This window comes from Nelusetta ayraudi, unplaced genomic scaffold (genome assembly GCF_046127955.1).
Source record: "Nelusetta ayraudi isolate G7.1 ecotype Tasmania unplaced genomic scaffold, CSIRO-AGI_Nayr_v1 ptg000135l, whole genome shotgun sequence".
Classification (NCBI taxonomy): domain Eukaryota; kingdom Metazoa; phylum Chordata; class Actinopteri; order Tetraodontiformes; family Monacanthidae; genus Nelusetta; species Nelusetta ayraudi.
The window spans coordinates 17,590,001-17,616,627 of record NW_027466185.1 but is presented as its reverse complement, the minus strand read 5'-3'; the positions used below and the strand labels follow the sequence as shown (position 1 = coordinate 17,616,627).

The window sequence follows — 26,627 nt, the reverse complement described above, 5'->3', positions numbered from 1 at the left end:
AATAGCATTCTGCCTCTTTGTCATAAAGGAGACAAAGCAACCAATAATAAATATAAATTGTATATATTACGTATGTTGCACCACTCATCAAGGCATGGACACGACCAGGGCAGGTTAGATCTCCGCAATATTCCCTTAATCACTTCTCGTACGTCACTGAGTACACATGCACGCACACGCACGTACACTCGCACACCCACAAAAAAAAAAAAAAAAGCTCGACACACAGGTGCACAGAAAAGGCCAAAGAACAAATTACAGTTGGGTTACAACAATGGGCCACCTTAACCTCGTGGAAAGGAAGAAAAGGAGGGGGGAAGAAAATGCATATGGAAATACCCGTCATTGTCCTTGATCGGGAGGGAGAAAGCCGCTTTCTGGTCAAAGCTCGTCGGAGCTGGCTGAGTAGCACTTGACATTTAGCCCGATTCAAACAGCCAATTCTGCAGAAAGCACCCGAGCTCGGTAAAAAAAAAAAAAAAAAAAAAAAATCTCTGCCAGCTTCACGGATTCCTGCCTACTCATTTAGCTGCCTCCCTCCCATTCAGCAGGCTCCGCGCAGGCCCGTCTATGCACCTTTCTTCTCTCTTATGTTCCTGTTCCTCTGTCTCCTTAGTGGGACTGGCGCCAGGACATGGGGCTGGTGAATGTCCTCTTTGCCTGTGTTCCCTCAGGGGATGAAAAGGGGTGGGCGGAGGAGGGGACGGGGGGTTTGGAGGGTGATGGGGAGTTGGAAGGGTGTGTGTGTGTGTGTGTGTGTGTGTGTGTGTGTGGGGGGGGGGGGGGCAGAAAAAATATGCACACAGACAGAAGCTCCAATCCAAGCTGTGGTGAAAACGGGACAGACGACTGCACAATCACAGAACATGCACAAGAAAACACAACAGCAAAGTAAACCGATGGGTGGGACGAGGGGGTTGGAGGTGGTGGTGGTGGTGGTGGTGGTGGTGGTGGTGGAGGGCTGGTGCCTGTAAAGGAGATGCTTGAAGGACTTGAAGACACAAGAAGCGTGTTTCTTGCCAGCCACTTTTACCTTGACGCTTGGCATAACCTTTCAAGAAAAAAAAAAAAAAAAAAAAAATCACCCTCCTTGTTCTTGGCAGGAGGGGGGAGGGGAAGGGGGGTTGAGGGGGATAAGAGTTATGACTTTGTGCCGATGAGCGAACAACACACACTTGCATAAATCATCCATCTTGCTCGGCGGTTAATTACTCTTGTTTACCCTCCGAGTAACCTCCGGATGGGGCGCTGCGATAGGAGGGGTGCCTGGAAAGAGGAGATAGCACCAAATAGTAATCTGCTGACACCGTTCGTCAGCGTGCAATTCGCCAGAGTAAAAAAAAAAAAGAAAGAAAAAAAAACGCACGCAGGGGGGCCTGAACCTGGGCCTGTTAGTGAATTAGACAGCAAAGCTCCATCAACACGCTCAGCCTGACCACAGCTGCTCACTGAAGCTGTTCTGGGGGTCAGCCGGTGGAGGTGCGCACGCCGAGGCAGAACCGAGTCAGGCCAATCGGGGAGGGTGGGGGCGGCGGCTACCTCAGGATGTTACAGCAGGCCATGATCATTGCTTATTTCATTACGGGGAAAGCTACATAAATCCACAAAATGGAGAGGAAGAGGCACACAGGGAATATTTGCATTTCTCCTCGCCCATCATCTCTCCTCGATAGCCCCACCCCTTTCACCACCGCCACCCCACCCAGCACCATCCCCGCTCAATCCCTCCCCCGTTTAGTGTAGAGTGACTTTAATCATCACTTTCGCCAAAACACATTAAGCCCGGCGTGTCCAGAGTTGAGGGAAGGGTGGCGGGAGGGGGAGGAGTGTTTGAAAAACACAGAGCGGCACATTAGATTTGCAATACTGATGCATCACTCTGGCATTACTTTGGAGATTAAAGAAGGGGATGTTGCATTTCAGCGGAGTGCAGCTGATGGTTGCCTGATGGATGACTAAATGCACAGGAAACACACCACTGTCCACGAAAAAGAATGATGCCGTGCTGGCCCTAAAGTTCCCTTTCCATTCAATCTCCGCCACCCAATACTTTTCACTTCCTCCGTATGTTTAAACCCAATTTTATTTTTCAGGAAAAAATAAAAATTCATCCCTAAACCTCAAAGGCTCCCTTGCCTTTTAACCCTCCCAAATCTGAGAGCACCTCTACATTAAAAGATATTTATGCAGCTGTTTGATCATGTTCTCAAGTCAAAAACAACACCTCCTTTCTCGAGGAAGATAATGCTGTAAAGTGGATTGCATACATTAAACCTAAGCCAACACACATTTTGACTTTGCCTGGTCTTTTTTTTTTTTTTTGTTACTGCATCTGTATGGAGAGGATGGGTGTAAAGTGCTTGAGAGCTTAGAGCAGGCAGGATGAGATTGGGAGGAGACCAACAAAACAAAAACTGAAGGGCATGAAGAGAGGCGGGGGGAGCTGGCAGGGGCAGGTTCAATACAGAGACAGAAGGCTTTATAAACAGCGTCGGGATGTGGTGAAGTAGTAAGTCCTCAGGAAACAAAATGACAATATGTATTTTGTCCCACAGTCTCAGAGAAACAAAAATCACAGTCAGTCCAAGGGTACAGTCCACCAGCAGCTTGGCCCAGTGGGCGAGCTTTCCGGTCATGTGTCTGTTCGAACCCTTTGGGCTTTGCCTCACCCCGGCACCCAGCTCTGGTTGCTGTGTGCCGATTGAGGGCACGCAAACGCCCCCAAGCTCATGCCCATCCCCATGCCCACGCCATGGGATAGAGAGCCGTCAAAGTTGAACTCCATACTCTCTGTGTCCATAAAGTCACTGAGCAGGATCGAGTCCACGTCACAGTCCAAGCTGTTGGGGACGTTCTCCAACTCCACGTTTGACGCCATGCGAAGTTGAGAGCTGTGCTGTTGCCCTTGGTACCCAACGTTCCCTGTCTGGTGGCTGTTGTGGTAGAAACCGTGCCAGGAGTCGGCCATGGCCTGGTGATGGGCCCCAGGGTATGGCTGGTGGCGAGGATGAGGTGCGGATGCGAGGCGACAGGGGTCCTGCGGGACGTCCATGACGCCAGCAGGGTTCGGCGTCAGTGAGGGCGAAGTGGGGAGGTGAGGACGCGGTCCGTAGTGGCTGGATGCCTTGAGGCTGTAGGGCTGCAGGATGTCAGTGCTAACCCGTGGGGAAAGTGCCTGGGGATGCGTCCCGCTGTGCATAGGGTTATGAGAGTTGTGTGAGTTGTGGTTGTGCATGTGGCTCTGGCCAGAGCGAGGGTTGTGATCGTGGCTGCTGTTTACCTTGTTGCTGTGACCGTGCTCGTGACCGTAGTCACCATGGGTGGCCCGGTGGGGCTTGTGGCTGTAGTCGAGGCCGGCTTGGTGTTTATGACCCTGATTGTGGCTGTTTTGATGGTGCGTTGTGTTCTGGTCATGCACAGAGCCGTGTCCGTTGTGTAGGCTGGGATTGCGAGCGTGCTCTTGGCTATGATTGCGGTTGTGATTGTGGTTGCAATTCTGATTGTGGCTATGCGGGCTGTGAACGCCATTGGTCCCCTGTGTCATAAGTGGGTGTGTTTCCCGGCCCTGGGCCAGCACTGTGTCTTTGTTAGAGTAGGGCGGACCGCCAGTCAGCAGACTCTGCAGGGCGTTGTTTTCTGAGTAACCCCTCATTGGGCGCTGGAAGCTGACAGGTTTGTTCTCCTGGATGGTCTCCATGGGAGTGTGGTGCCGTAGGATGCTCATGGAAGGCTGCACATACAAGGGTCCGCAGTAGGTACCCTCTGCCTTGGGCCCGGGCACGTAGGGGTAACCGTTGCACTTGATTTGCGGCTGGGCGTAGCCACTCTCGTCGAGGCTGATTGCTCCCGTCAGGTCGGTCAGTTGGGGCAGCTCCACGCCGGGGCAGTGACCCCCGGTGCCAAGGGCCGGGGAGCGGGTGCTCGTGGGACTGGGATACAGCCGAGGCGAAGTCGAACAGGACAGTCTGCCCTCCTCTGGCTCATCGGCCTCCGCCTCAGCGAGGATCGGCGAGAGGCAGCCGCTGAGCGTGGACGCAGAGGACGAGGTGCGGGAATGGAGCTCCGTCCAAGTGTCGTACTCCTCGGTGGCAATCCCCACGGCCCCTTTTCCTGCCGGACTGCCGTGTTCTGGGGAGTCTTGAATCGGGGGGCCTGCCCCTTGACCTTGTCCCCGTCCAAGACCAATGGCCCCTGCTCTCTTGCGGCTGATGCGGCCCTTGCTTTTCAAGTAACGCGTGCCGTTGTCTATGGAGGCTGCCCGTCGTCTGGGTCCCTTTCCTATTTTCCCTCCTTCCGGGTTCAGCATCCACCAGGAACTCTTTCCCGTTCCCTCGTTTTGCACACGGATGAAGCGGCTGTGCAGAGACAGGTTGTGCCTGATTGAATTCTGGAGAGAAAAACAAGAGGGAGGGAGGAAGAGGGATAAACATTAATACTCATAAAGATATTTAGAATGAAATAATCTTTTAGGTAGGCAAACTCATTTTACATCATGACCCCAACTATCAAGGCTGTGCAGTTAACAAGAAAAAAAGACAGATAAAGAAAGAGCGAGGTAGATAGAAGAGGAGAGCAGAGAGGGCAGGGAGAGTGAAGGACCAATCGATACCTCCCCGGACCAGCCTCTGCTCTCCACACACGCTCACTGAGTCATAATATGGACATGGATGCAGCCTCCACATCAAACCATCACCAAGGTTACAGAAATGAATCACACGAGCCAACCCAATCACAGACAGCCCGTATCGATTGCAAAAGCCTCCAAATATTGGAGCCCCGAGATTCAGCCAGAGACGGCGAGGCGAGGGAGGGAGGGGTAGGTGGTGGGCGGGATTTTGGCAGCAGAGGCTCTGGAAGAGGACCAGAATTTTTAAAAGAAGAAGAAGAAGAAGCAGATTGAGAGGAAATAAAGAAGGTGAGGGAGGAGGAGAGTCACTCAACCTCATTCTGTGGGCACGGAGGGCAAACTTGGCCTTGAGGGAAGAGTCCCACTGCGGACAAAAAGAAACCAAGAAGGGGGATGGCGGTTGCAGTCGCAGGTGGGCGTGGAGCGCCAAGGTGCGCGGCGTTAAGCCTCTCCGGACCCCCGTGTTATGCGGCTGAGTGACGGCGGCGCGGCTAATCCGAGGCGCCGCGGCGGCATTTGAAGCCGGTGCCAACCTGGAGAGAGTTGATGAGATCTGAGCCCGCCTAAAGGAGGGCTTAGCGGGGGAGGGGAAGGGGGGATACGCATCATCTCAGCTGGCCAAGTTAGCCCAAGTACGACGTGTTCATCCAAATCTTCCCCGCTTGTGTCATTATTCACACTCTCGCTGGCATCCCTCCCTCCTCCTACCCCCTTTTTGCTTTTTCAGCCACGTCTTTCTTTCCCTCGCTGCCGTTTTTTCTTTATTTTGATCTTTGGGAAAGAACGATCCCAGCTCCTCCCCACCCCCGCCGCCGCTGCCGCCACCCCTTCCATCCCGCGTGCGCCATCACGCACTTTTTCTTCCTTCCTCTCTGGAGATATCTATCTATTTCTGCCTTGTTTATTACCTGCACATAGCTCACAATCTCTGTCTCGTGATATCTGGGGCCATTCTCCGTCTTCATTCGCCCGCCCGCCTCCTGTCCAATTTTCCTGCTCTCGGCCCCATTCATCTCCCTCTCAGCGTCCCGGCGTCTCTTGATCACAACATTGCTCATTCTCCCCGGATCCCTCACGCCACATCCATCCTCTCATCACCTCACACAACTCCCAGCGCCCCCCCTCTCCACTCCCCTCCCTCCACCTCCGTCACCGCCAAACGACGTCAAAGTGCCGCAAACAACCTGCGCTCAGCTGGGGAGGCCGGCTTGGGTATCGCTCATTGGCGCAAACCACACACCCCCCACACACCTCCCCAACCCCCTCTACAGCATACGTACGTGGGTTGAATAAGAGGCGATGGCCATTTGTTGCTTGGAGGGGTGTTATGAAAAGCACCAGCATCCGGCGGCGGCAGCGGCAGCAGGTAATATGTTTCTCGTAAAATGTTTACAGGGGAAAATTTCCAGCCTGAAGTGGGATTTCAAATCAGTCTCGTATCTATTGTCATTATGTAGAAAAGCCCCACTCGACGCGTACCCATCCGCTCAGCGGGACTTCCTAACAGGTAATTTTGCCCCATCCTCCTCTCAAATCACGCTGCTTTGACTAGACTCTCTTCATAGACATGGAAATTGGACTGGAGAGGTGTATTTATGTTTACCCCACCAACCCCTCCCCCGCCCACCCAAACAGCATTCACTGTTGAGTGGGCGGGGGGTCCTCTCCAAACGGACGGCTCGGTGAAAAAAAAAAATTGCGTCGCGCATTAAGGTGTTTGTGACGGCAGCGGCGCCGCCGTCCCAAGTGCGCCTCTCTCAGCCACCAAAGAGCACCGGCATTATCCCGGCAGAAGGGGGCGCCGCACGGGCGACCCTCGTCAGGTGATCTGAGAGCGGCACCCCGACGGGCTCCTCGCCAGCCGACACATGACGGCTCCGGCTGGGCGTCGCCATGGCAACAGAGTAAACCGAAAGAGGGCGGAATGAGGAGTCGGGGGGAGGGGGTGGGGATTGGGGGGGTTTGGGGGGAGTTGGTGGTGGTGGGCCGCTGACGCTGTTTGATGCTACAGGCAACTCCAAACAGCCTTTTATCTGAGTCTGTCAGATTCCCGCAACCAATCCACCAGGGAGGCTCAATCACCAGCGGTCCCAACGTCTCACTACCTCTACCGAGCTGTGATTAGCAGTGTGTGTGTGTGTGTGTGTGTGTGTGTGTGTGTGTGTGTGTGTGTGTGTGTGTGTGTGTGTGTGTGTGTGTGAAGGAGGGAGCGTGCTTCCGTGCAACTGCCTACAACCAGCAGCAATTATACCACAACAGCAGGGCAACTGTTTCCTCACTTGCTGATGTCTTGTATGGTGCCATATCGTGGTGGTTCTATGCATTGTCTTCTGAAAAAGGTGGCGATAGACATGTTTATGGCTAAGGAGGGTTCTATAAATATATATATGAAGAAGTAAATAAATAAATACCTTCTTCTCTGTGCTAACACAATCGACACAGCTTATGGTTCACGTTGGGTTTTTTTTCGTTCTTTTTTTTCCCCCCCGAATTTGTTGTAATTTGTCATTATCTGTCTAACTCGTGAGAGAGAAAGAATCCAATTAATCATAAACAAATTAGAAGAAGAAGAAGACGCGTGAAGATAACGGCTGGAGGCGCGTGCAATGGTTTAAACTTGATAGACTGCGGTTTCGGAACAAAACACATAATTACGTGGGTGGAATCTGATTAACGCGAATCAATGCAGGTTACGAACCTTCAATGGGCGACTAGTGTGCAGTTCATCAGGAAAAATAATTATGTAACTTGAATTGAAATGTGTCAACGTTGTGGACAAGATCTGGCAGCAGTATGATGCAGTTCATTTTGCTCTTTACATTTGTCACAAACGTCTTTAGTGAAATACTGTTTCTTGCTTTTTCTGTCTCTTGACAGTATTTTTTTTCTTCATGGGACATAAAAACAAAACTAAAGCCGACTTGTACTTACAAAATGGGTTTTTTCAGGTTTTTATGTAAACAACATGTATACAACATATATAACTAATGCAATGCTTAGATTAGTAGCTCACAGAGTTCATAGCCGGCCTCAATGCAGCATTAATTTATTTTTTATCAAAGCATGATATGCTTCATGAAATCCATTTACCTTCAGCAATGTGCGTTAAATGTGACGTTTAAACAGTCAACTGATGAATTAAGTATTGCAGTACCTCAGTCATCATTCAATGCGTCCAGCGTACATTTTGCTTTTAGTAAGCACATTTTCATTTAACAATGAATGTGAAGAGTTTTCGTGAGACAATGCAGCAGTTTTAATGCTAGTAAGGTCAATTAAAGCCATAAAGACAAAACAAGATGTAAGTGAATTTTAATAAATGTTTCATTAGTTGAGATTTTTTGCTAAATAGATTTGTTTGATAGATGATTTTGGTTGATGAAAAAAACTGCTGCCTGTATCTATAACATTTTCCTAAAGAATAACTGTAATATTTAAGTTTTAACCATGACAACAAAAATGTTTTAATGAATTAATGTGAACAGGATCTTCTCTCTGAGTAAATCAACTATTGCTCCATCCAGTGAGAACTTCTTTTTTTTTTTTTTGTTCACGAGTGAGTTGTGACTAGTTCGAAAGACACACATTAACAGTCTTGTTTTTGCCGGGAGGATGCTGAGTAAGAGCGCACTTGTTTTTGAGTTGTGCTGCGGGGCGGTTCAAACAGTTCAAACTTTTGTGGACAACATTTGCAAAAAAACAAAAAAAGTAGTAATAAACAATGCCGCCCTGACTTTGGAAAACCAAAATAGAACATGATACAATAGAAATGTCACAATTGCACACGACAAGTTCTGTGTGTGTGTGTGTGTGTTTTATCCCTTCGACTGATCCACTTTCGACGCTGTTCATCCTACCTGCGTCTATAGCTGCGTTTCCATGACAGTTTTTCGCAGAATAAAAGAGTTATTTCTAAAAATTTCGACAAAGTACAGTTGTTATTTGCGTTTTTTCTATTGAATGGTCTGAAGCGCATAAGCCGCCATTCTCGTAACTCTCGTCCCGCAAGAAGACGAGAATTACGTTTGCTTTTGTGTGTTACGTTTGTTTGCTGTCAAGAATGCTCGTTATATTTTTCTCTGTGGCTAAAAAATATTCCGTCTCCTCCTCCGTCCAAACATAACGCACCATTTTCACTTGAAGTGAACTGGTCACATGACCCCGTACGTCGCGTCCGTGGACGTGTAAATGCCAAAAAAGTGCTGCCATGACCCTTTTGCGATATACCTTTTATATATGGATACGTCTGAACTACCACCTCATGAGAGCGTCAAAACATTTTAGCCACATCCGAGAGATTTTTCCACGTTTGGGTGTTTCCTTGAGCATTTTTTTATTGCGATATTTAGCCTTTGCACAGCTAGTGATGAGAGAGAGACGGCAAGGGCCAAGCCTACAAGTGCGAGCGTGTCAACGAGAGTCCGGTGCCACATTCAGGTTCATGAGGTGCCAGACGAGGACCTGGAGTTTCACTCTTATCGCTGCAATCAGAGGCTCAGCAGCAGGAGATGTCACTGCTCCAAAATCCTCCAGCGCAGCCGTCTCTCAGCCCTCTGTGGCACATCGCTGGCTGGCCATCCCCACCTCAGTGTGTGTGCGTGCGTGTGCGTGTGTGTGTGTGTATTAACTTGTCAAGGAGACCGATTCGCCAGTGGAGAAGCCAGCTCCCTCTGCTCTCAGCCTTTGCCTTTGTACTAATGCAGGAGGAGATGAACTGTTGCGGAGAGAACGGTGACTGGCTCTGTCCTCACATCCACCCTCCTGCTCCACCTCCTCCTCCTCCCTCCTCCTCCTCCCTCCACTGGGAGCGCGCTGCATTGTATCCTGCTCCGCCGCTGTGCCTTACTGTGCATAAAATAGTGGCTGTGTCTGACCCTGACACGCCGAGTCTGGGGAGAGTCGCTTCGGCAGCCGGCTAATGGCCCGTGGACATGTAGACCTGTCTAAACACATGAGTTCTACACCTTCACTTGCATGGGGGGGGAAGGGGGCATAAAGACAGGATCAGATACGTAATTACAAGTATAAAGGCTTAAATGCGGGGATGATGAATGTAATGTTGGTAAAGTTAACGTGACTGCAAAGGTTCTCAGTCATCCAGGTCATCTTAAAAGTAGAGGGGTTACGTCAGGGCAACTGGACGTGTTCATGTCATCTTGAAGACGTTTGGCCTCTCAACTGAAAGGCTTCTTCAGTTCACAAAGAAGCAACTGAAGAAGCCTTTCAGATGAGAGGCCAAACGTCTTCAAGATCACAAGGACAAGTCCAGTTGCCCTGACTTAACCCTTCTACTATAGTTAACATGACATCACTGTTAATGACAAGGATTGCAATGGAGGGATTGCATACTTAGATGTAATGGTGATTGTAGGGAGGAATAGATAAATGGGTAGAAGTACTGGTTATAATGGGACTGGGGGTCAGAGTGTGCTGGTTACGGTGAAAAGGAACCCCATCATGAAGCAGTTCTGATGCACACAGAGGATAAAATGAGCCTCACGATGCACAGAATTCAGTGTAGTTGTCATAATAGCGAGCATACAGTGTATCAGAAAGTGTTGTGGTTCTAGTGGGAGCTGAGGGGGGCAGATACTTCTAGACCTTCTGGACAAGGTCGATCAAGGGCAGACTGAGGACTTCATCAGTACTGTACTGTACTGTAGTACAGTGTTGCCCTCAGCCTGAACTCTGTCCGTTCCTGCTTAACTGTATGGAGGCTATGCGAAAGTATTAATAATTCATCCTTGTGTGTTGTTAATAATTGAGCACCAGTCATCATGATGGCATTTGCATAATGTATTTGGTAATAAAAGCTTTGTCCTCCCATTGTTTTCTTTTCCCTTACTTTGATGAATTGATATTCACCCTATTATGCTTATTTTCAAAACTTAACTCTGACTCTGTGTTTATATTTGTCTTTACAGCATTAAAATGTAAACTACCAGTCAAAAGTTTGGACGAACCTGTGTTTTCAAATATATGACCAAGATATGTGTATTAATGTGGCAAAAGAAAAAAACATACTTATATATGTTATGTTATATATATGTTATATATATATATGTTATATGAATTCTAGACCATCTAAAATATAAAACGTGTTTGAGTTATTTCAAACTTTTTTGTTTAATACATATTCCAAACGTGTTCATTTATAGTTTTGATGCCTTGAGTGGTAATCTACAATGTAAGTAGTCATGAAAATGAAAGAAAAAAACATTCAATCAGAAGTGTGTGTCCAAACTTTTGATGAGTGTCAACAGTATTTTGACGAACGTTTTCGCTAGTGTATACCGACCGAAAAATATCAAAAGAAACCAGCTAATCAATAATTGTAAGTTGAATCCAGAGGCAGTTTGAAGTTTTCAAGGTGAGAGTTCATTCAGGCATTTGTTGGTGCGAGCGAAGAGCTCGGAGATGAGCCCGAAACCACAGCGAAACCACGGCGAATCACACGGCAACGTTAGACTGAGAGTTCGCGAAAGCAATCAACCCTGCGCCGTGTTTGCTTTATAAAAAGTCGTCGCTCCGGATTGACCTTACCTGGCTGTCACGTAGTGTACTTAGCGGGAAGGAAAAAAGACCTTCCAGAAAATGGGAACCTTTTTTTGAAGACCCACATGAGATAAATTTGCTTTACGCTTTTAAATAATAATAATAATAAAAAAAAAAAGGATCATGTCTCCAATCAAAGCAGCACAGGGGGGGGGCAAAACAATAAGGTCAACTAATTAGAATTTCAGAGCAGCCACATTAAACAAGTGTGTTGGTAGACTACATGAAAGCATACATTTCCTGATGAGTCCATCAACACCTCAATTCTCCAGCCTGCTTATCTCTCCTCTCTAAAATGAGCCACGGCAGGAACAATGGGCCCATCGTTTGCTCCACATTGTTCCAGACCGAGAGAGGTGCCTTTATTTCGTCCAGCCGGGTCAACTGGGATTTTCTGAAAACCCTGTATACATTCCTCCTGGTTAGAAAAGTGCATCATCATCATCATCATCATCATCTGCTCCAAACCTAACGTCCTCGTGTTTCAGGGTAGTAATAAAAGAGCACTGGGTAATTTCCTTGATTGTTATTATTTCCAACCCCCTCGTCCCTTTTTATTCTGGGTTAGGTAGCTAACGCTAATTACATCCATTGCAAATTACCCAGTTGTGCGTCGCGTAGCAACAAGGATGATGTAACCCTTTGCACCCGGCTCCCTCTCGCCAGCCATTCTCCCGACAGAGGCTCCTTTATTAATTCTGTACGGCAACATGCGACAAAAGAAGCTTTGTCGAGCTTAAAAAAGAAACAAGGCTGCTGGCGGAGAGGATGTCCGTCCAAAAGGCAATCACGCACTGCACATACACGCCGGGCCCGCGTGTAAACAAAGTTCACCGTCGTATATATTTCGCAACTTTCCCCCGTCACGGCGGTAGTCCGAGTGACCCCCCCTCCCCCCACCCCGCCCCCCCACTCCCCCCGCCCACCACCACCCCACCCCAAACTGGCAATCATCCTTAATCCCTCTCCAGCCTGAGTAATCCCTGACAATCCAGGGCTAATCCTGGTTAATTCTGGCCGCTCCTCAGCTGGGTTTCACCCGGAAAAACCACAGAGACAGGGTGGGGATTGGTGGGATCATGGCGGGCGAGCCAGGGCCCCCCCGCCGCACCGACGGACGTAATTGGTCGGGCAGTTACGGGGAGTCAAGAAAAACAAGCACAGGTTTGTTTTCCGCGGGTCTTCAAAACACATCCGGATTGACGCCCGCCCCTCCGCCCCGCCTCCACGTCACGCTACTGTTGTCGCCTTGCGCGACTGGAAAACATGTTTTTCACCGTCTACACGCAAAAGCAACCAGTGGAAAGTCCCACTCCAAACCCGATTCCTTTGTCTGTGACGCCGCGACTGCAGGCCTCGTGTTTCCCAGCATTATTTAGAGAAGCAGAACATAAATTGAATAAAAATGGAAAAACAAACAAAAAACGCAGGCTTGTATACAGTATGAATCATTCCTCCGGTGTTACGGGGGCTTTTGGAGAAGTCATTAGCCTCGATTCAATCAGCTCCGGCCGGGCAAAGCCCCCCCGCACCCCCCAGCTCGATTCTTCTTAGCGGCGATCGATTCCGATTCCAAAATGAAGCACTTAAGACGCCTTGATCAAGCCGCTCCTTAATCTAGCGTTAAGGAGATTGAGACCTTTTCACCCACGCGTCTCAGACAGACTTATTACTTTGGCACCGGGGGTACAGTGACCGGCCCTACTGCTATCGTGCTACTTAGTTTGGGGTTTTAGAGGCGGACTTAGCCCCTTTGGGTGGGCGGAGGCAACACTTTTACTCGCTGCCGTCTTGGGTACAAAAAGATGACAATATAGAAACCTTCATTGTGGACAAGCCTAGCGAGGATGCACACACAGCATGGGGTCAAAAACTGAATACCTTAGAAAATTAGCATTGCCTGATGGCGATAGTCTGCCTGACACAGCTTCATTAAAATATTGCATACACTATGTTAGCAATAGGCCAGGCTATTCACTCCTATCTAATGGATAAACTCCTATAATAATACATATAAAAAGCCCCTAAATACCTGAAAGTCTATGTGCCTACAAGTCGCTTCATGTCTATAACTATGTAGCATCTCGACATGTGTGGATTATTTAAAACAAGGAGAAGTGCTACACCCACACAACTAACTGCACCTGCAGGCCAGGGTAAATTTAATTATTCTAAACCATAGGAGACCACTGCTGGTTCTATTTTCACAGCCAACTGCACCCCAAGTAGGCATCTTAGCTAAGTGTTGAACTTGTTGCCGAAGCAACTGCACATCAACGTTCTGAATCGATGGAATGTTGATTGACAATGGCTTCGCCCAATCAGAATCCAGGACAGTCGTACCTTTGGTGACTTTATGATTTAACTTTATGATCTCTTGTGTGTTTAGTTCAGGGGACGCAGAGTCACGTCTGGCGCGAAACACCGGGCGGGAAGGGAGACGGGGCGCCCGGGGGAACTAATGTTTTCACGCCAGGTATACAAGATGGACAAATACTTGACAGGGGGGAGGACAAGAAGAATTCAGGAGTCCGGCGGTGGCCAGTCTTCTTCTTGGGCACTTTTGGCTGTAGAATCATTCCGTGAGTAGCTGTGGAACGATGGTGTTGTTCATGCCAGACTTAAAGGGACATGCACCTCCGTGGCCGGCTCGCGCCGCGCAGCGATCGTTTCGGCGTCTGGTCTATTTCCTTTCTAATGCGCGAGCCGCGAGCGAAAAAGCCAGAGGACAATGAACAGTTTTCGAGCGCTGATAGAACGTAATCGCGACTGGCTCGATATTATGACTTAGCTCTTCACAAAGAGTGATTTGCTAAAGGTGTTTATTTGTACAAAATAAATTATTTCATAAATGAAGAGAAAAGTGAAATGAATGTTCATGAAAAAAATGTTGGTTTTGATATCACAAAAAGTGGTGTGCCAAAGGTAAAACATTATTTGCACATTTATGTTGTTTCAGTGAATTTGAAAAACTATTTTGTCACCATTTTGGCTTTTTTTTTGGGGGGGGGGGGCATGAAAAGTTTTCTTCCTCCAAGGTGGGTGGCAGAGAAAGTTTGAGAACCACTGCCCTAATGCCATATGCAAGTCTATGGGGTCAAAAGTCAACTTTGTCCTAGAGACATGGGACATGGGACCACTTGCAGGTTCATCGGGATCCCTCAAGACACAGACACGTCAAATTTGGGGCTTCTTCCTCCAAGGTGGGGCGTGACAGAGAAAGTTTGAGAACCACTGGTTTGGTTTAATGAGACCAAAGCAATGGTCCCTCAGCATTTGGCTTCCCTTGTGAGCTTACGCAAAGTGACCTTCTCCCATAGACTTTGTGAGAGTTCGGTGGTTTTTCTGACCCCATTCTGCGCACACATGTTTTCTGTGACGTTACACAAAGCCAAGAGCGATACTGAAGCTGCTGACAGGGATGCTGCTTTGAAAACAGGAAGAGCTCCAGCACTCTGTCCGGCGGCCCATCGGGTTCTCACGTGGAAACCAGCCACAACTCGGGGGAGCGTGAACGAAAAGAATCCGACAGGAAAACTGATTTACCTTCTGCTGCAAGACAGGGTTACACGGCTACAAAGCAGTTCAGCTGCTGGACATTTTTTATTTATTTATTTTTATTCATGGGTTACACGTTTACCTCCCTATATGCGAAGCCTCTCTTTGAGGGGATTCTTTGCGGGGCTCCCGGCGGAACATCGTGTAGTGGATTTTCGAGAGCTTTCTGCTTCACATTTTAAGGAGCCCGTCCCCTTTAATTTATGACACATTCCACGGCGCATTCAAGAGTGCGGTCGCGTTTTAAATTCAATGCAGCGCCCCATTAGATGTGGTCTGACACAAACCAGCCGGGTTGTTGGGTGGGGAGGATGGGGGTGGGAGGTGGGGGGGTAGGGGGGAGAGATTGTTGTTCGCCGCCTTGTTGAGAAGCGCCGGGATTCGGCAAAGCTGTTCTCTCCCCTCGCTCAACCATTATTTATTAATCCATTTCACACAGCCAGGAGTCATTATGCACGCTCCTGTCAATGGGTATCTCTCTATGCCGTGCATTTATTTGATAATAAGCAGGAGTGGAGGTGGGGGGGGAAGATAAAAGCGCTGACTGCGTTCATTTTGGAGCGTTTTTCCTGCAGCCTGGCGGCGGCAAGTGGGGGGGGGGGCTGTCTTAAATGAGAGCAGCCCGGCCGCTGTGTGGGAACGGGTCTCGTCTGCTAAGCCTGTCTGGAGGCAATCGATGGAAATTAGTCAACGCTAAAGATTCACTTCCTGTGACTGATGTCACGGGCAGCGCTTGTCTCTTTGAAGGGAAATAAAGAAGTGGGAGGCGGAGGGATTAATGGGGCTGGGAGAAGGTGGGAGCGTGAGGGGTTCGTGCCGGGGCTAAGCTGGGAGGACGGGGGAGGTAAGGCGCGACGCCTTTTTGGCGGATTGTTGGGGTGGGGTGCGGGGGATATAATAGGTCAGTGGAACATCCAGGGGAATTTAGCGCAGCCAAGGGGACACTGGAGAACACAATGACTCGGCCGTGTGGATCAGGGGGTCCCAAACTTTTCCACGCCACGGCCCCCAAACAGCATCAGCTTTCTGGCCAGCGACCCCCTTAACAAACCAACTGACAATGTTACAAAATGTTTATAATGTTGTTTCTCACTTTTTTTTTGTGCTATTCAATACATTGAAACATTTATTTAGAATTTAGAATAAGAATACTGTCAACTGACATGTTGATAATTATGGCCATTTTTCTGTATTTCTGTGAAGCCAGCCTCAATGTATGCTGCCTCATACAGTATTTTCTTACTTTAGTTGGTCAATACTTTGATTTTTTTGCTGCAGTGTCTTCCACAGCTGGGCTGGTTGTCTGTTTTTATTTCCGTCTCTTTGTCACCTGTTCATTCTGCACTACTTCGGCCAGTTTGAGGAGCAAATCACCTCAACAAATGGCGCAAACTGGCACGTCACACACACGACACCATGAACTATGTTTTTGACTGGCAGGCAATGATATGATATGTTATTAAAGACCATATTTAATAATTATGATTAAACAATAATTATATTATGTTTGATAATAATGACTGTAGATTACTTGATCCTATTATTTATTTGCACTTTTTCTAATCTTCTCTCTCATTTTCTGCAACCTCCCCACTCTGACAACCACTGGTGTTGAAGGCCGGCAGCAGCGTCAGTATTAATAACATTGTGAATAGTACCTTTGCTTGTACTGTACTTTCAAAGAAAAAAAAAAAGAACAAAACATGCACTACGCCCCCTGATCCCACCCCCCACCCCACCCCCCCACCAACAAAAAAAAAATCACATAAAACAAACTAAAAGATGCACAAAGAAAATGAGAAGAGGACAAATTGACAGACAATGATTTTTTTCTACTACACTGTGGTGTTAAAATGAGTAAACAAAGGGTCTGAAACAATAAAAGAAAACAACGCCAGCATTCAGAGATTTTGGCTGGAATTGCAAAAAAAAAAAAGAATGATTTGATAATGGTGGGGGAAAAAATCCTTGTTTTTAACATTAATATGCACCAGGTAATAGCCCAATATTTGTAATAGCACTATGTTGTTGTTGTTTTGCAAATGGGGTTCGGTTAAGCTTGCCTTGGAGTTTAATAAATCAACTGTAGTTTATATTCGATTTTCGGATTGTTCTTTCTTTCGGTGTTTTTCGAGAAAAAAAACCTGAACCCCCGGTGCAGCGTTCTGGTTCACTCTTCCACCCAACACTCTTGTTGTATTGTAACCATCACAGCGACAACAAAGCAATCTAATCTAAACGCCAAAGCTTAAAGGACCACTTCCTACACACGTCACCTGTCATACTCCATCAGCTTGATACAAAAAAAACAAAAGAGCCGGAGCATTAAAGAAATCCGTCCATTCATCCGGGCGGAGGGCGAACTCGCAGCAGCAGCAGCAGCAGCAGCAGCAGCAGCAGCAGCAGTACTGTGACATTACGATCAGAGCGAGTGTCTCCACTACTCGCACTGGGGGCCACCTCCTAAAAGGTGCACCAGTTAGCTTCTGCTCAAAAGTGCAGCCGAGGGACCAGAGGCAGCCCTCGGGCAACAGAAGGCCTTTCGCTACCATCGCTCCCTGTGGAGAAACACTCGCTCTGGGGAGGGAAGACGGCGGCAGACGGGGGGTGGGGGGGATGGGTGGAGAGGGGGGGGGGGGAAGAGAGAGGAGCCGACCTGGGAGAAGGTAGACGGTGGAGGGGGTTGGTGGGGGGGATGGAGAGCGCCTGAGGGGCTGGAGGCGGACAGCGAGCCCAATCCCCAGCTGAGAGAGCCCCTCTAATTGGAGCTGGCTGGACGGGCGAGGCAGGCGCTCCCTCGGCGGACGGACATAAGGAGCCCGAGTGAAGGCGGAGAGGCCCCGGGGCCGGCGGGAGAGGCCGGGTAAAAATAGAGCCCGGCAGATTAACGAGCATCTGAAAGCGGGGCAGGGGATCGGAAAATCCTCTGTGCGTGCCAGAGATTCGCCCCGGTCCTCGGTGGCGGCGGTGCCGTAGTGGCGCTGGAAGCCGGAGGAGCCGCGAGCGCCCGCTTCCTTCCTTCCTGTTGGCCCTTCCTGACATCACAAACACCCCCGGGGAGGCACCGCTGCGTCCTGTTGGGTGGACTTTGTGCAGGGGTGCTGGGGGAACTTTGTGGGCTAAATCAAAAGCAAAGCTGACCTTCTGGTTTCACTAGCTGCGTTTCCATGACCCTTGTAATTGCACAAAACCCAAATATGGCAATAAAAAACTGGTTATGGAAGCAGCTGCACTTGGAAAAACCTCTCAAATGTGGCTAAAAGGTTTTGACGCTCTGATGAGGTGTTTTTTTTTTACACGTATGCATCAAGAGGTATATCGCAAAAGTGTCATGGAAAGACTTTTTTGGCATTTACACGTCAGCGGACGTGACGTATGGGGTCACGTGACCAGTTCACTTCAAGTGAAAATGGCGCGTTACGATTGGACGGAGGAGGAGACGGAATATTTTTTACAAGTAATCAAAAGAAAATGACAACTGTATTGCTCGAGTTGCTCGATTTAAGCTATGAAATATTCCAAAAACGTAAATGTGCCACTTGTATTTTAGACATCACAACAACAAAAAAATTAAGGGCAAATTTGAAGTATGGTCCCCAATGACGGAGGTTTCACGACCATGTTTACAATCTACCATAGAAATACCACAGATTTCAACGATCAACAATTAGTCCTGCGGATGAAAGCACAACGAGTCTGCCGGTGTAGTTCTGCGACCTCCGCCCTCTGACGACGTGAACCGATAAAAGGAGCCCGCCCCCGCAGCTGTCAACCTCCGCCACCCCCACCCCGGGAGAGTTTCACACGACAGGTGGAGCGTCGTGACACCTACGGGAGCCAAAGGAGAAGCTGAGAGGCAGAACTGATCACACCTGCCATCAGGTCTCAGGAGATCTGTGCCGCCCACCTCGGCGTCATCCCGTCCGTCCCTCCGCCAGTCAGTCAGTCAGTCAGTCAGTCCGGCTCCACGACGCCTCCGTAAGAGACGGCGCTCAACGGTCGCTACGTGGCTAACGGGCGGGAAGGCTCTTGTCAATCAGAAATTAGCTGCAAGCCGGAGACCTGAGTGACTTCCTCTGCGTTAAAATGTTGAATTGATTTGGAAGGGAGCTGCTGTGATTATGGAATTACCAACTTGGGACTCGCTGCTTCTAACGTCGCGGGCCTGTAATTTAGACCGTCGTGCTATTTTCACTCCCTTCACTCATCTGGCTTGACACCGGCACTCGACGCAAGGCGGGCTTCTCTTCGGAACCAAAGGCAGGATTTCTAATTCAAAGATTATCAGAGCGCGTTCAAACTTGGCAAAATATGTCTATTTTTTTCATGCAATTAATTGTAAATATCCACGGATGAATTATTCATTTCTTAAGATTCCCCTCTTCTTTAGTTTCTCATGCATGGACGTAATCGATCCCTTTTACTTAAGAACCCTCATTGAGCTTTTCAGTTCCATTAAAAGCAGCAGGCAGCCTATCTGCTGCGAGAGGCGCATTAAAATGCAAACAATGTTTTCTGATGAAAATCTTTGACTGATGACGGATAAATGATGACGATCGGCGTTTTCGCCCGGATCGAGATGCTACCACGGCGTCCGTCTGAAAAAGCAAAAAATGTATTTGTCTTCAACTGACTCAAACCAAGGCTTAAAAACAGAGAGATGCAGAATTTCTAGAAGTCACACTAACACACTGGTAGTTATTCCTCCTTGTTCCTTGGCACTGGCTCCCACATAGATTCCCAGCTTTGACAATAAAATCAAACTGCACAAAGGTGGAACAGGAGAAGATAGGAAAAGGAAGAAGGAGTAGTGACAGAGCGCGGTGGGAGGTAGAGACCAGGGTTCAGAATAGATCAAGTGAAAGAGGGCACATTGCCACTTGCCATCGCACAATCAGACACACTTCATACAATTAGGCCATTGTCTTTTGCTGCTGTATACAGGGACAGTGCTTTTAAGACAGGTAATAGCCTGGTCAAGGTACAAGCATGTGCGCACACTGACTTGCACTATTATAAGTGAACGCTGGATGATGTGAGCCATGATACACTGACTTCTTGAAAATCATGCAGACGTTAACTTCAAACTATGACTACAAAGGAGCTGCTGTGGATTATTTTGATGCCATATTATTACTAATTCACAATGAGTTGCTCGACGAGCAGCTATGTGTCAAACGAGGCAATGCTAAAATTGTCATTTGAATTAAACAAAGGACTTGAAGCCATGCAACAAAAAGCAATGAGGCGTATTACCAAATCCTGTACATATCTAATTATATCAAAAATGCTCAGAAATTCGATATCACTTTTGAGATAAAAGGCAAGATGGTGTCTTGTGTTTTCAAGGCACCGTTCTAACCAACCACTACTGACTATGACTACTTCGTATTTACGAAGTGACCTGAAAAAGCGGCGCCAATCTCATTAATACCTCAATAAAAACGAGTGCAGGTTTCACAGTTACAGAAATAGGTTCACACATCAGAAACAACAACCTGCAGTCTTAACAATAGTCTCCATTCGGAGGATTTGTCACAACCAAATTAGCCGTCTGGATCGTACTTTCATCACAACTTTTGTGGTGTGACTCTCATCATGACGGATCTTCATTAATTCCGTATTTAATTGCTGCTCTGTAAACTGATATCTGCTCCGGGGCCAGGGTGGCGATATACCACTGGAACGGGATTGTTAACCGGTGTGCAAAAGATGTTTAAACGTCGGCAATGAGCACTTTGGAGGAAAGTATTAATTGGATTTTTGATGCACAAGTGGGATAAAAAAAAAAAAAAATGGAACGTGACACTGGCACGATTTGATTCTTTTTTTTTTTCAGACTTTCTTCCTGCCAATTAACACTTTTAAAAACTCAAATTCCCTCAAAGAAGAGAGAAACTCTGGTCGGATGTTGCTGACTAAATCAAATTAAACATGGGAAAAGTCAAATTTCACGTTTTCACTGGGAAATATATGGATGAGCATATATATATATATATATATATATATATATATATATATATATATATATATATATATATATATATATATATACATATATATATATATATATATATATATATACATATATATATATATACATATATATATATATATATATATATACATATATACATATAGATAGATAGATAGATATACATATATATATATATATACATATATATATATGTATGTATGTATGTATATATATATATATATATATATATACATATATATGTATATCTATCTATATATATAGATATAGATATAGATATAGATATAGATAGATAGATAGATAGATAGATAGATAGATATGTATTACAAATACATAAATCACAGGTTTTTTTTTTAATCTGTCACGGATTGAATCTCAACAGAAGTCACCAGCAGCAGACAAAGCCGCACACGCACACGCACACGCACACACACACACACGCAGACACACATCTCGTGCCTCTCCAGTGTGGCATGCTGGGCCGGCTCATTACTACAATGCCAAGCTACTAGTTGCTAAGGAGACCTCAGGGAGAGGGAGGGTTCCTGTTGCCATGGCAGCAAGCCTGCATCCTGCCAACTGTCTTCCCCCAGGAGACATGACCATCGTCGACGGAGCGGGAGGGGAGTGAGGGGAGAGGGGGTGAGGGCAACAGAACCAAGTGGTGGTGGTGGTGGTGGTGGTGGAGGAGGAGAAGGGCTGGAGGGGGGAGGCGGTTAAGACGTTGAAGGAGGGGGACTTGTAAAGAGAAACGAGATGCCCGCGAGGCAAAGTGAGAACTAAGGAGACGGTAGAAAATAAAGCCGGGGTTAAACTGATGAGGTGAGAGCGTGAAAAGAAAGGAGGAAACCTTGAAAGCACCGTTTTTTGGAGGACGGGAGGTTTTGCGTCTAAAACTTCTTCCCCCAACTTCCCCCGTGCATGTCCCCGACTGAACCTCTCCTCCTCCCCCTCTTCTTCCTCCAACCCCTCTTCACGCAGCGGGCGGGAGACGTGACGGAGCTCCGTGCCGGGGCTGAGCCGGGCGGCCCATCCGTCATGGGGAGAAATCAGCTTTCCGTTTTGCCAGCCAGCCAGCGAGCGGGCGGGCGGGCGGGCAGGCGGGCGAACGCCTTCGCCGGAGCGACGACGGTGCGGAAGGCGGGAGGGGAAGAGCAAGAAGGGAGAGACGTTAAAAGTGATGAAGGCGAGGACGAGGAGGTCACGCCAGGCCACAGTGGTCCTCAGTCTGAAATTCAAATGAGCCTCGCAGGGGTTTCTCCAAGGACGGCGGATTGTTTTCATCCATCCCTTTTGCCCAGCCCTTCCTTCCTTCTTTCCCCCCCTCCTCCTCCTCCTCCTCCTCCTCCTCCTCCTCTTCCTTCTCCTCCTCCTCTCTCCCGCAGACTTCATCGGCTTCTTATTAAATCATTCTCTTCATTGACTGGGCTGCTTCGTCACTTTGAGGCGTATATGCGTGTCGGGGGAGCTATAATTCCTGAGCCGTGATATCTTAACTCCTGAGGCTATTACCTCTCGGCACCCTCGGCGGGCGGAGGGGCGGGGGGGGGGGGGGGGGGGGTAGGAGGGTTGCCAACCTTTCGCAGCTGAAGGTTGGATTGTTAGCGCATTTTTTTTTATTTTTTTGTTTAAAGGACGTATGAATGAAAGGCAGACGCTCTCAACTTTGACGGGACGCGAGCACGTCCAGGGGGCGCCGGAGCGCACTGTGGGATTCTTTTTTTTAACGCTCTTGTAAGTTTCAAAGGCAGACACGGGTCTCATAAACCCGGTGCAGGACGGGAAGGTTGACGAGAATCTGGATCGGACTGAAGAGCTCGACTGCTCCCGGCTTGGTTCGCTGCCGCCGGTCACGGCCGCCGTTCCCACTGCGAGATCGTCAGCTGGATTGTTTGGTAGGGTTGCAGTCAAGACCGCACCAACCCAGACCAAGACATTAGCAAGACGAGAGAGAATGGAGTCCAAGACCAAGACATCTGGGGTTCGAGACCAAGACAAGTCCAAGCTGACGTTGTGCCTCCTGATTTGATGGTTTCCATTATCTTGATGTTACAGTGAATGAAACAAGTCGTTCCAACTCAATGCGTGATGGTCCTTTAACTAGACAGACATTAAAACATGATTTCTTTTTTTTTAAATCTACAAATTAGCAGGGTTTTCCATCATTCAACACAGTGTCTGCTAGAACCTCAGCCTGTTGCCCTGCCATCCAGTGGCCTGATAGTGCCGCTACAATTTCATTATGTCAACAAAAAATTTGGTCGACAAAATTCGCAACACGCCAAAGAGCTCCGGGGTATCTTGCCAACACTTCTATTGTTTTTTTGCATCAGCTAGCATCTAATAAGCAATATGAGAATTGATAATCACATGAATAAAAATCAGTTGTTTGAGTTCGAGCTTGAAGAGAAATAGACCAAAACATTTCTGATTGAACTTCATCATTCATGCACAGAGGGAGGGGTTTTGTTCAGCCAGGTAGCTACCAACACCTCATGAGGAGCTTCAGAGAAGTGTGTGTGTGTGTGTGTGTGTGTGTGTGTGTGTGTGTGTGTGTGGTGGTCGGGGCAGCAGCATAACCTTGTTCTGCTCTACAGATAAACTGTTTAGCCTGTTTCTTGTGCGAAGGCCTCCGCAGAGCTGGAAAACAAAGGACGGACTTTGTCACAACTCAACAGCATTGCTCCGGTTGTGGCTCCACAGGGCTGAACCTTGCAAACAGCACTTAGCTCTGACTGCCTGCGACGCCGAACATCAAGTGTTTCTTTTTTTTGTTTTGTGTTTTGTCCAGCGCAAAGAGAAGCAACCTGAGACGATGCTCAACGTTGGCAAATGAACCAGTTTGACTCTTTTGGCCAGATTCTCCTCAGCCGCCCCACGTTGATACGCCAAGACCGAACGTGACGCTCAAACTCGCAGCGCACGTCAGGCTGTGATGTCTCTTCTTTCAGCCCGATGGAAGTGAACGGCCTTTGTTTCTTTCCAACTCAAAGGGACTAAAAGGAGCTGTGAGAGAGATGTGAGAGCCGGCGTTGGGGGTTTTTTTTCGGGGCACCACTGGGGTTCAACGCGGGTTGCGGTTCTCGGCTCGAGAGCCCGTTCCCACGCGCCTGCGCCTCGGCGACAGCTCCTCCTCCTCCTCCTCCTCCTCCTTCTCCCCGTCTGCTTCTGATTGCGCTGCCTCTCGTCCTCCGGCGCTCCCCGGCCCGCTGCTCCTCATTGCTGGGGAATGTGGCGTCTGCCTCGCTGTCGCAGACGCTGGGAAAGCTGGAGCTTCGTCGCACTCATCCCCCATTTGACGCTCGCTGCTCTTCCCTCCCATCTCTCTCTCTCTCTCTCTCTCTCTCTCTCTCTCTCTCTCTCCTTCTCTTTCTCCCCTTCTCTCTCTCTGGCCCACACACACACACACAGACACATGCACACCCACACACAGACATGGCTTTATTGACTTATTCATGCATGGGTTTGTTTCGGGGGCAGAGCTCCTGTCTGCCAGTCTGACAGACACCCTGTGAACCCTTGAGACTCCCCGTCCCCGTCTCTCCCTCTGCACACACACACACACACACACACACACACCAAAATGCGTGTCTCACCCCGGCCGTCCTGTCCCCCCCGCCGACCCCCCGCTCCGCCGCTGAGGCTTCGGCCCGAGCCATCCAGAGCCGCTCAGCGTTCCCTCCCCCCCCCCCCCACCCTTTCCCTGTTTCACTTCCCGCTTCCTCCTTTTTTTCCGCTCTCAGCTGCGAAGCGGGGAGGAGGGGGTGGGGGGAAGAGGGAAGAGAGGGAGGCGAGGAGGGGTGGGGGGGGAAGGTATGCCCACATTTCCCAGAACAAAGACAGCCCAATTAAGTCAGTTTGAGTTAAGGTCTGTGTGGCAGAGTGGGATCGGAAGCGAGGAAGCTGAAGAGAGCGGCGGCGGCGGCGGCGAGGAGGAGGAGGAGGAGAGAGAGAAAGACACAGACAGTCTAACGAAGTGGGAAAAGAGAGGGAGGGGGTAAAGAAGTAGAAGATGCGGATGGAGGGGGAGAGAGGGAGAGAGAAAGGGAGAGAGAAAGGGAGAGAGAAAGGGAGAGAGAGAGAGAGAGAGGCGCGCGAGTCACTTTGTAGCGGAAGCGGGTCGACTTCGTTTTTAGCTCCTCAATGGGAGACTATGAAATATTAATAACTGCTCCAGCCATATACTTCAGAGGCCTATGGTGAAACTTAAAGTCTAATGAGACGCTGCTCATGAATTGCTAATGGGGATGCGAGAATGTGTGGTTTGTGTGTGTGTGTGTGTTCCTGCGCGCCTGAGCACAGGCCCTTGTGTATGTGTGTGTGTCTGTGTGTGTGTGTGTGTGTGTGTGTGTGCGAAGGGGGGGGGTCAAGACGGAAGCCGAGGGGGCGGAGCTCTGCGCGGCGTTCAAGTCTTTCAAACACAAGAGGAGAAACTTCATTAGGGGCTTGAAGTTCTGGCGAGGCGGCACATCTGAGCATCCCAGTGAGTGAGTGAGTGAGTGAGTGAGTGAGTGAGTGAGTGAGTGAGTGAGTGGTAGTGGAGAGCTCGCAGCCGGCCGGGGCTAAAGAAGAAGAAGAAGAAGAAGAAGAAGAAGAAGAAGAAGAAGGAGAAGAAAAAAAAAAACTCCGGCCCAGCGGAGGCAAAGCAGAGAATTGGTGAGAAGTCGGTTTGTTTCCGCAAGCCGATTCCTTTGCTCTGCTGCGGCGCACAGCGCAGGAACTCCTCTTCACTTTTCTTTTGGAGCTCCTTTAAGAACTAGTTTTAACCCTTTTAACCTCAATTTCACCAGGCTGAGATTTACACGATGAAATAATTGCACAATTTGTTCGCCGGTGCGACTGAGATGGCGACGACCCTAGACCGTTGACGACCTCCACACACGTAATTGCACAGCGTTATAAAGTGTATACACAGAGGGGGAAATGCATGCGCAACAGTAAAACTGTTGGAGTTACTGCAAAGGAAAGCTGTTAAAGTGAGCTATTAAAAAAAAAAAGCCTGGACCACAAAAAAAGCTGATATCTACACATCTCGATTAGACCAAAAACTGCTTTGTGTTAACAACACCATCGAGAAATTTGACCTTTGTTGACCTCCCCTGCTTCAGAGTGAAGTGAGTAAGTCATCTCAAAGTTGACTTCGCAAGCTTATCCCACCAGGAGGAGCGGCCGACAGTGAACTGATCTCCCACCGGATCACAAATGTGAAAATAAAAGCACAAAATCACCGCTGAAACTGCGTCTGCTCACATGTTTTAGAAAAAGTGCATAGCTAAAGTCTGGAAGACTAGCATATTCAATTATATAGATTATTAAAAAAAAAAAAAAAAAGAACGTCATGAAGCTACGAACCTCGAGATATCACTGTATCATGAATGGCTTGCTGCATATATTGAAATATTTTTACCAAGACCTTCAACCCCAAACAAACCTTAAAGCGTGATTATTTTTCCCCCTCAACATTTACGGTACCATTGGAGGCCGTAAAGGTCAAATGCATTGCGAGGGCCTCTGCGCTTTACATTCCTCTTATTACAACCGCCGTTTGCTTATGGCCTGTTAACAAGTACAGAGCACGCGGGCTCCCAACTCTAATTGTTAGCAGGCTTCCTTAAAGCCGTGGCGTCATCCATTACCACAGCGGCCTATTGGAGTCTATTAATTACCTGTTTTGCAGGGGGAGGGGGGGGAGATTTTTCAGCGCGCGCGCAAAAAAAAAAAAAAGTTCCCATAACAAACGACCTGTAACTGATCTGCGGCGCGGAGGTAAATTATTTACGCATAAAGAAAGCCATTCGTTCACGAGCTATAAATCCCTGCGAGTGCGGCGGATGAGAACGCAGAGGTCCAATTATGAATCCAAAAAGCGCATTCGGATCGACTGATAAAGAG

General features: G+C 48.3%; 1 protein-coding gene across 1 annotated transcript in view; it reads right to left on the bottom strand.

The window, feature by feature from the left end:
* Nucleotides 1–776: 776 nt before the first annotated feature.
* Nucleotides 777–26,627, bottom strand: part of foxo6b (forkhead box O6 b) — a 50,203-nt gene continuing 24,352 nt past the window's right edge. The window contains exon 2 of the mRNA XM_076011793.1: nt 777–4,387. Within this exon, the coding sequence (XP_075867908.1) occupies nt 2,666–4,387 (1,722 nt within the window). The 3' untranslated portion in view covers nt 777–2,665. The remainder of the gene's footprint in view (nt 4,388–26,627) is intronic.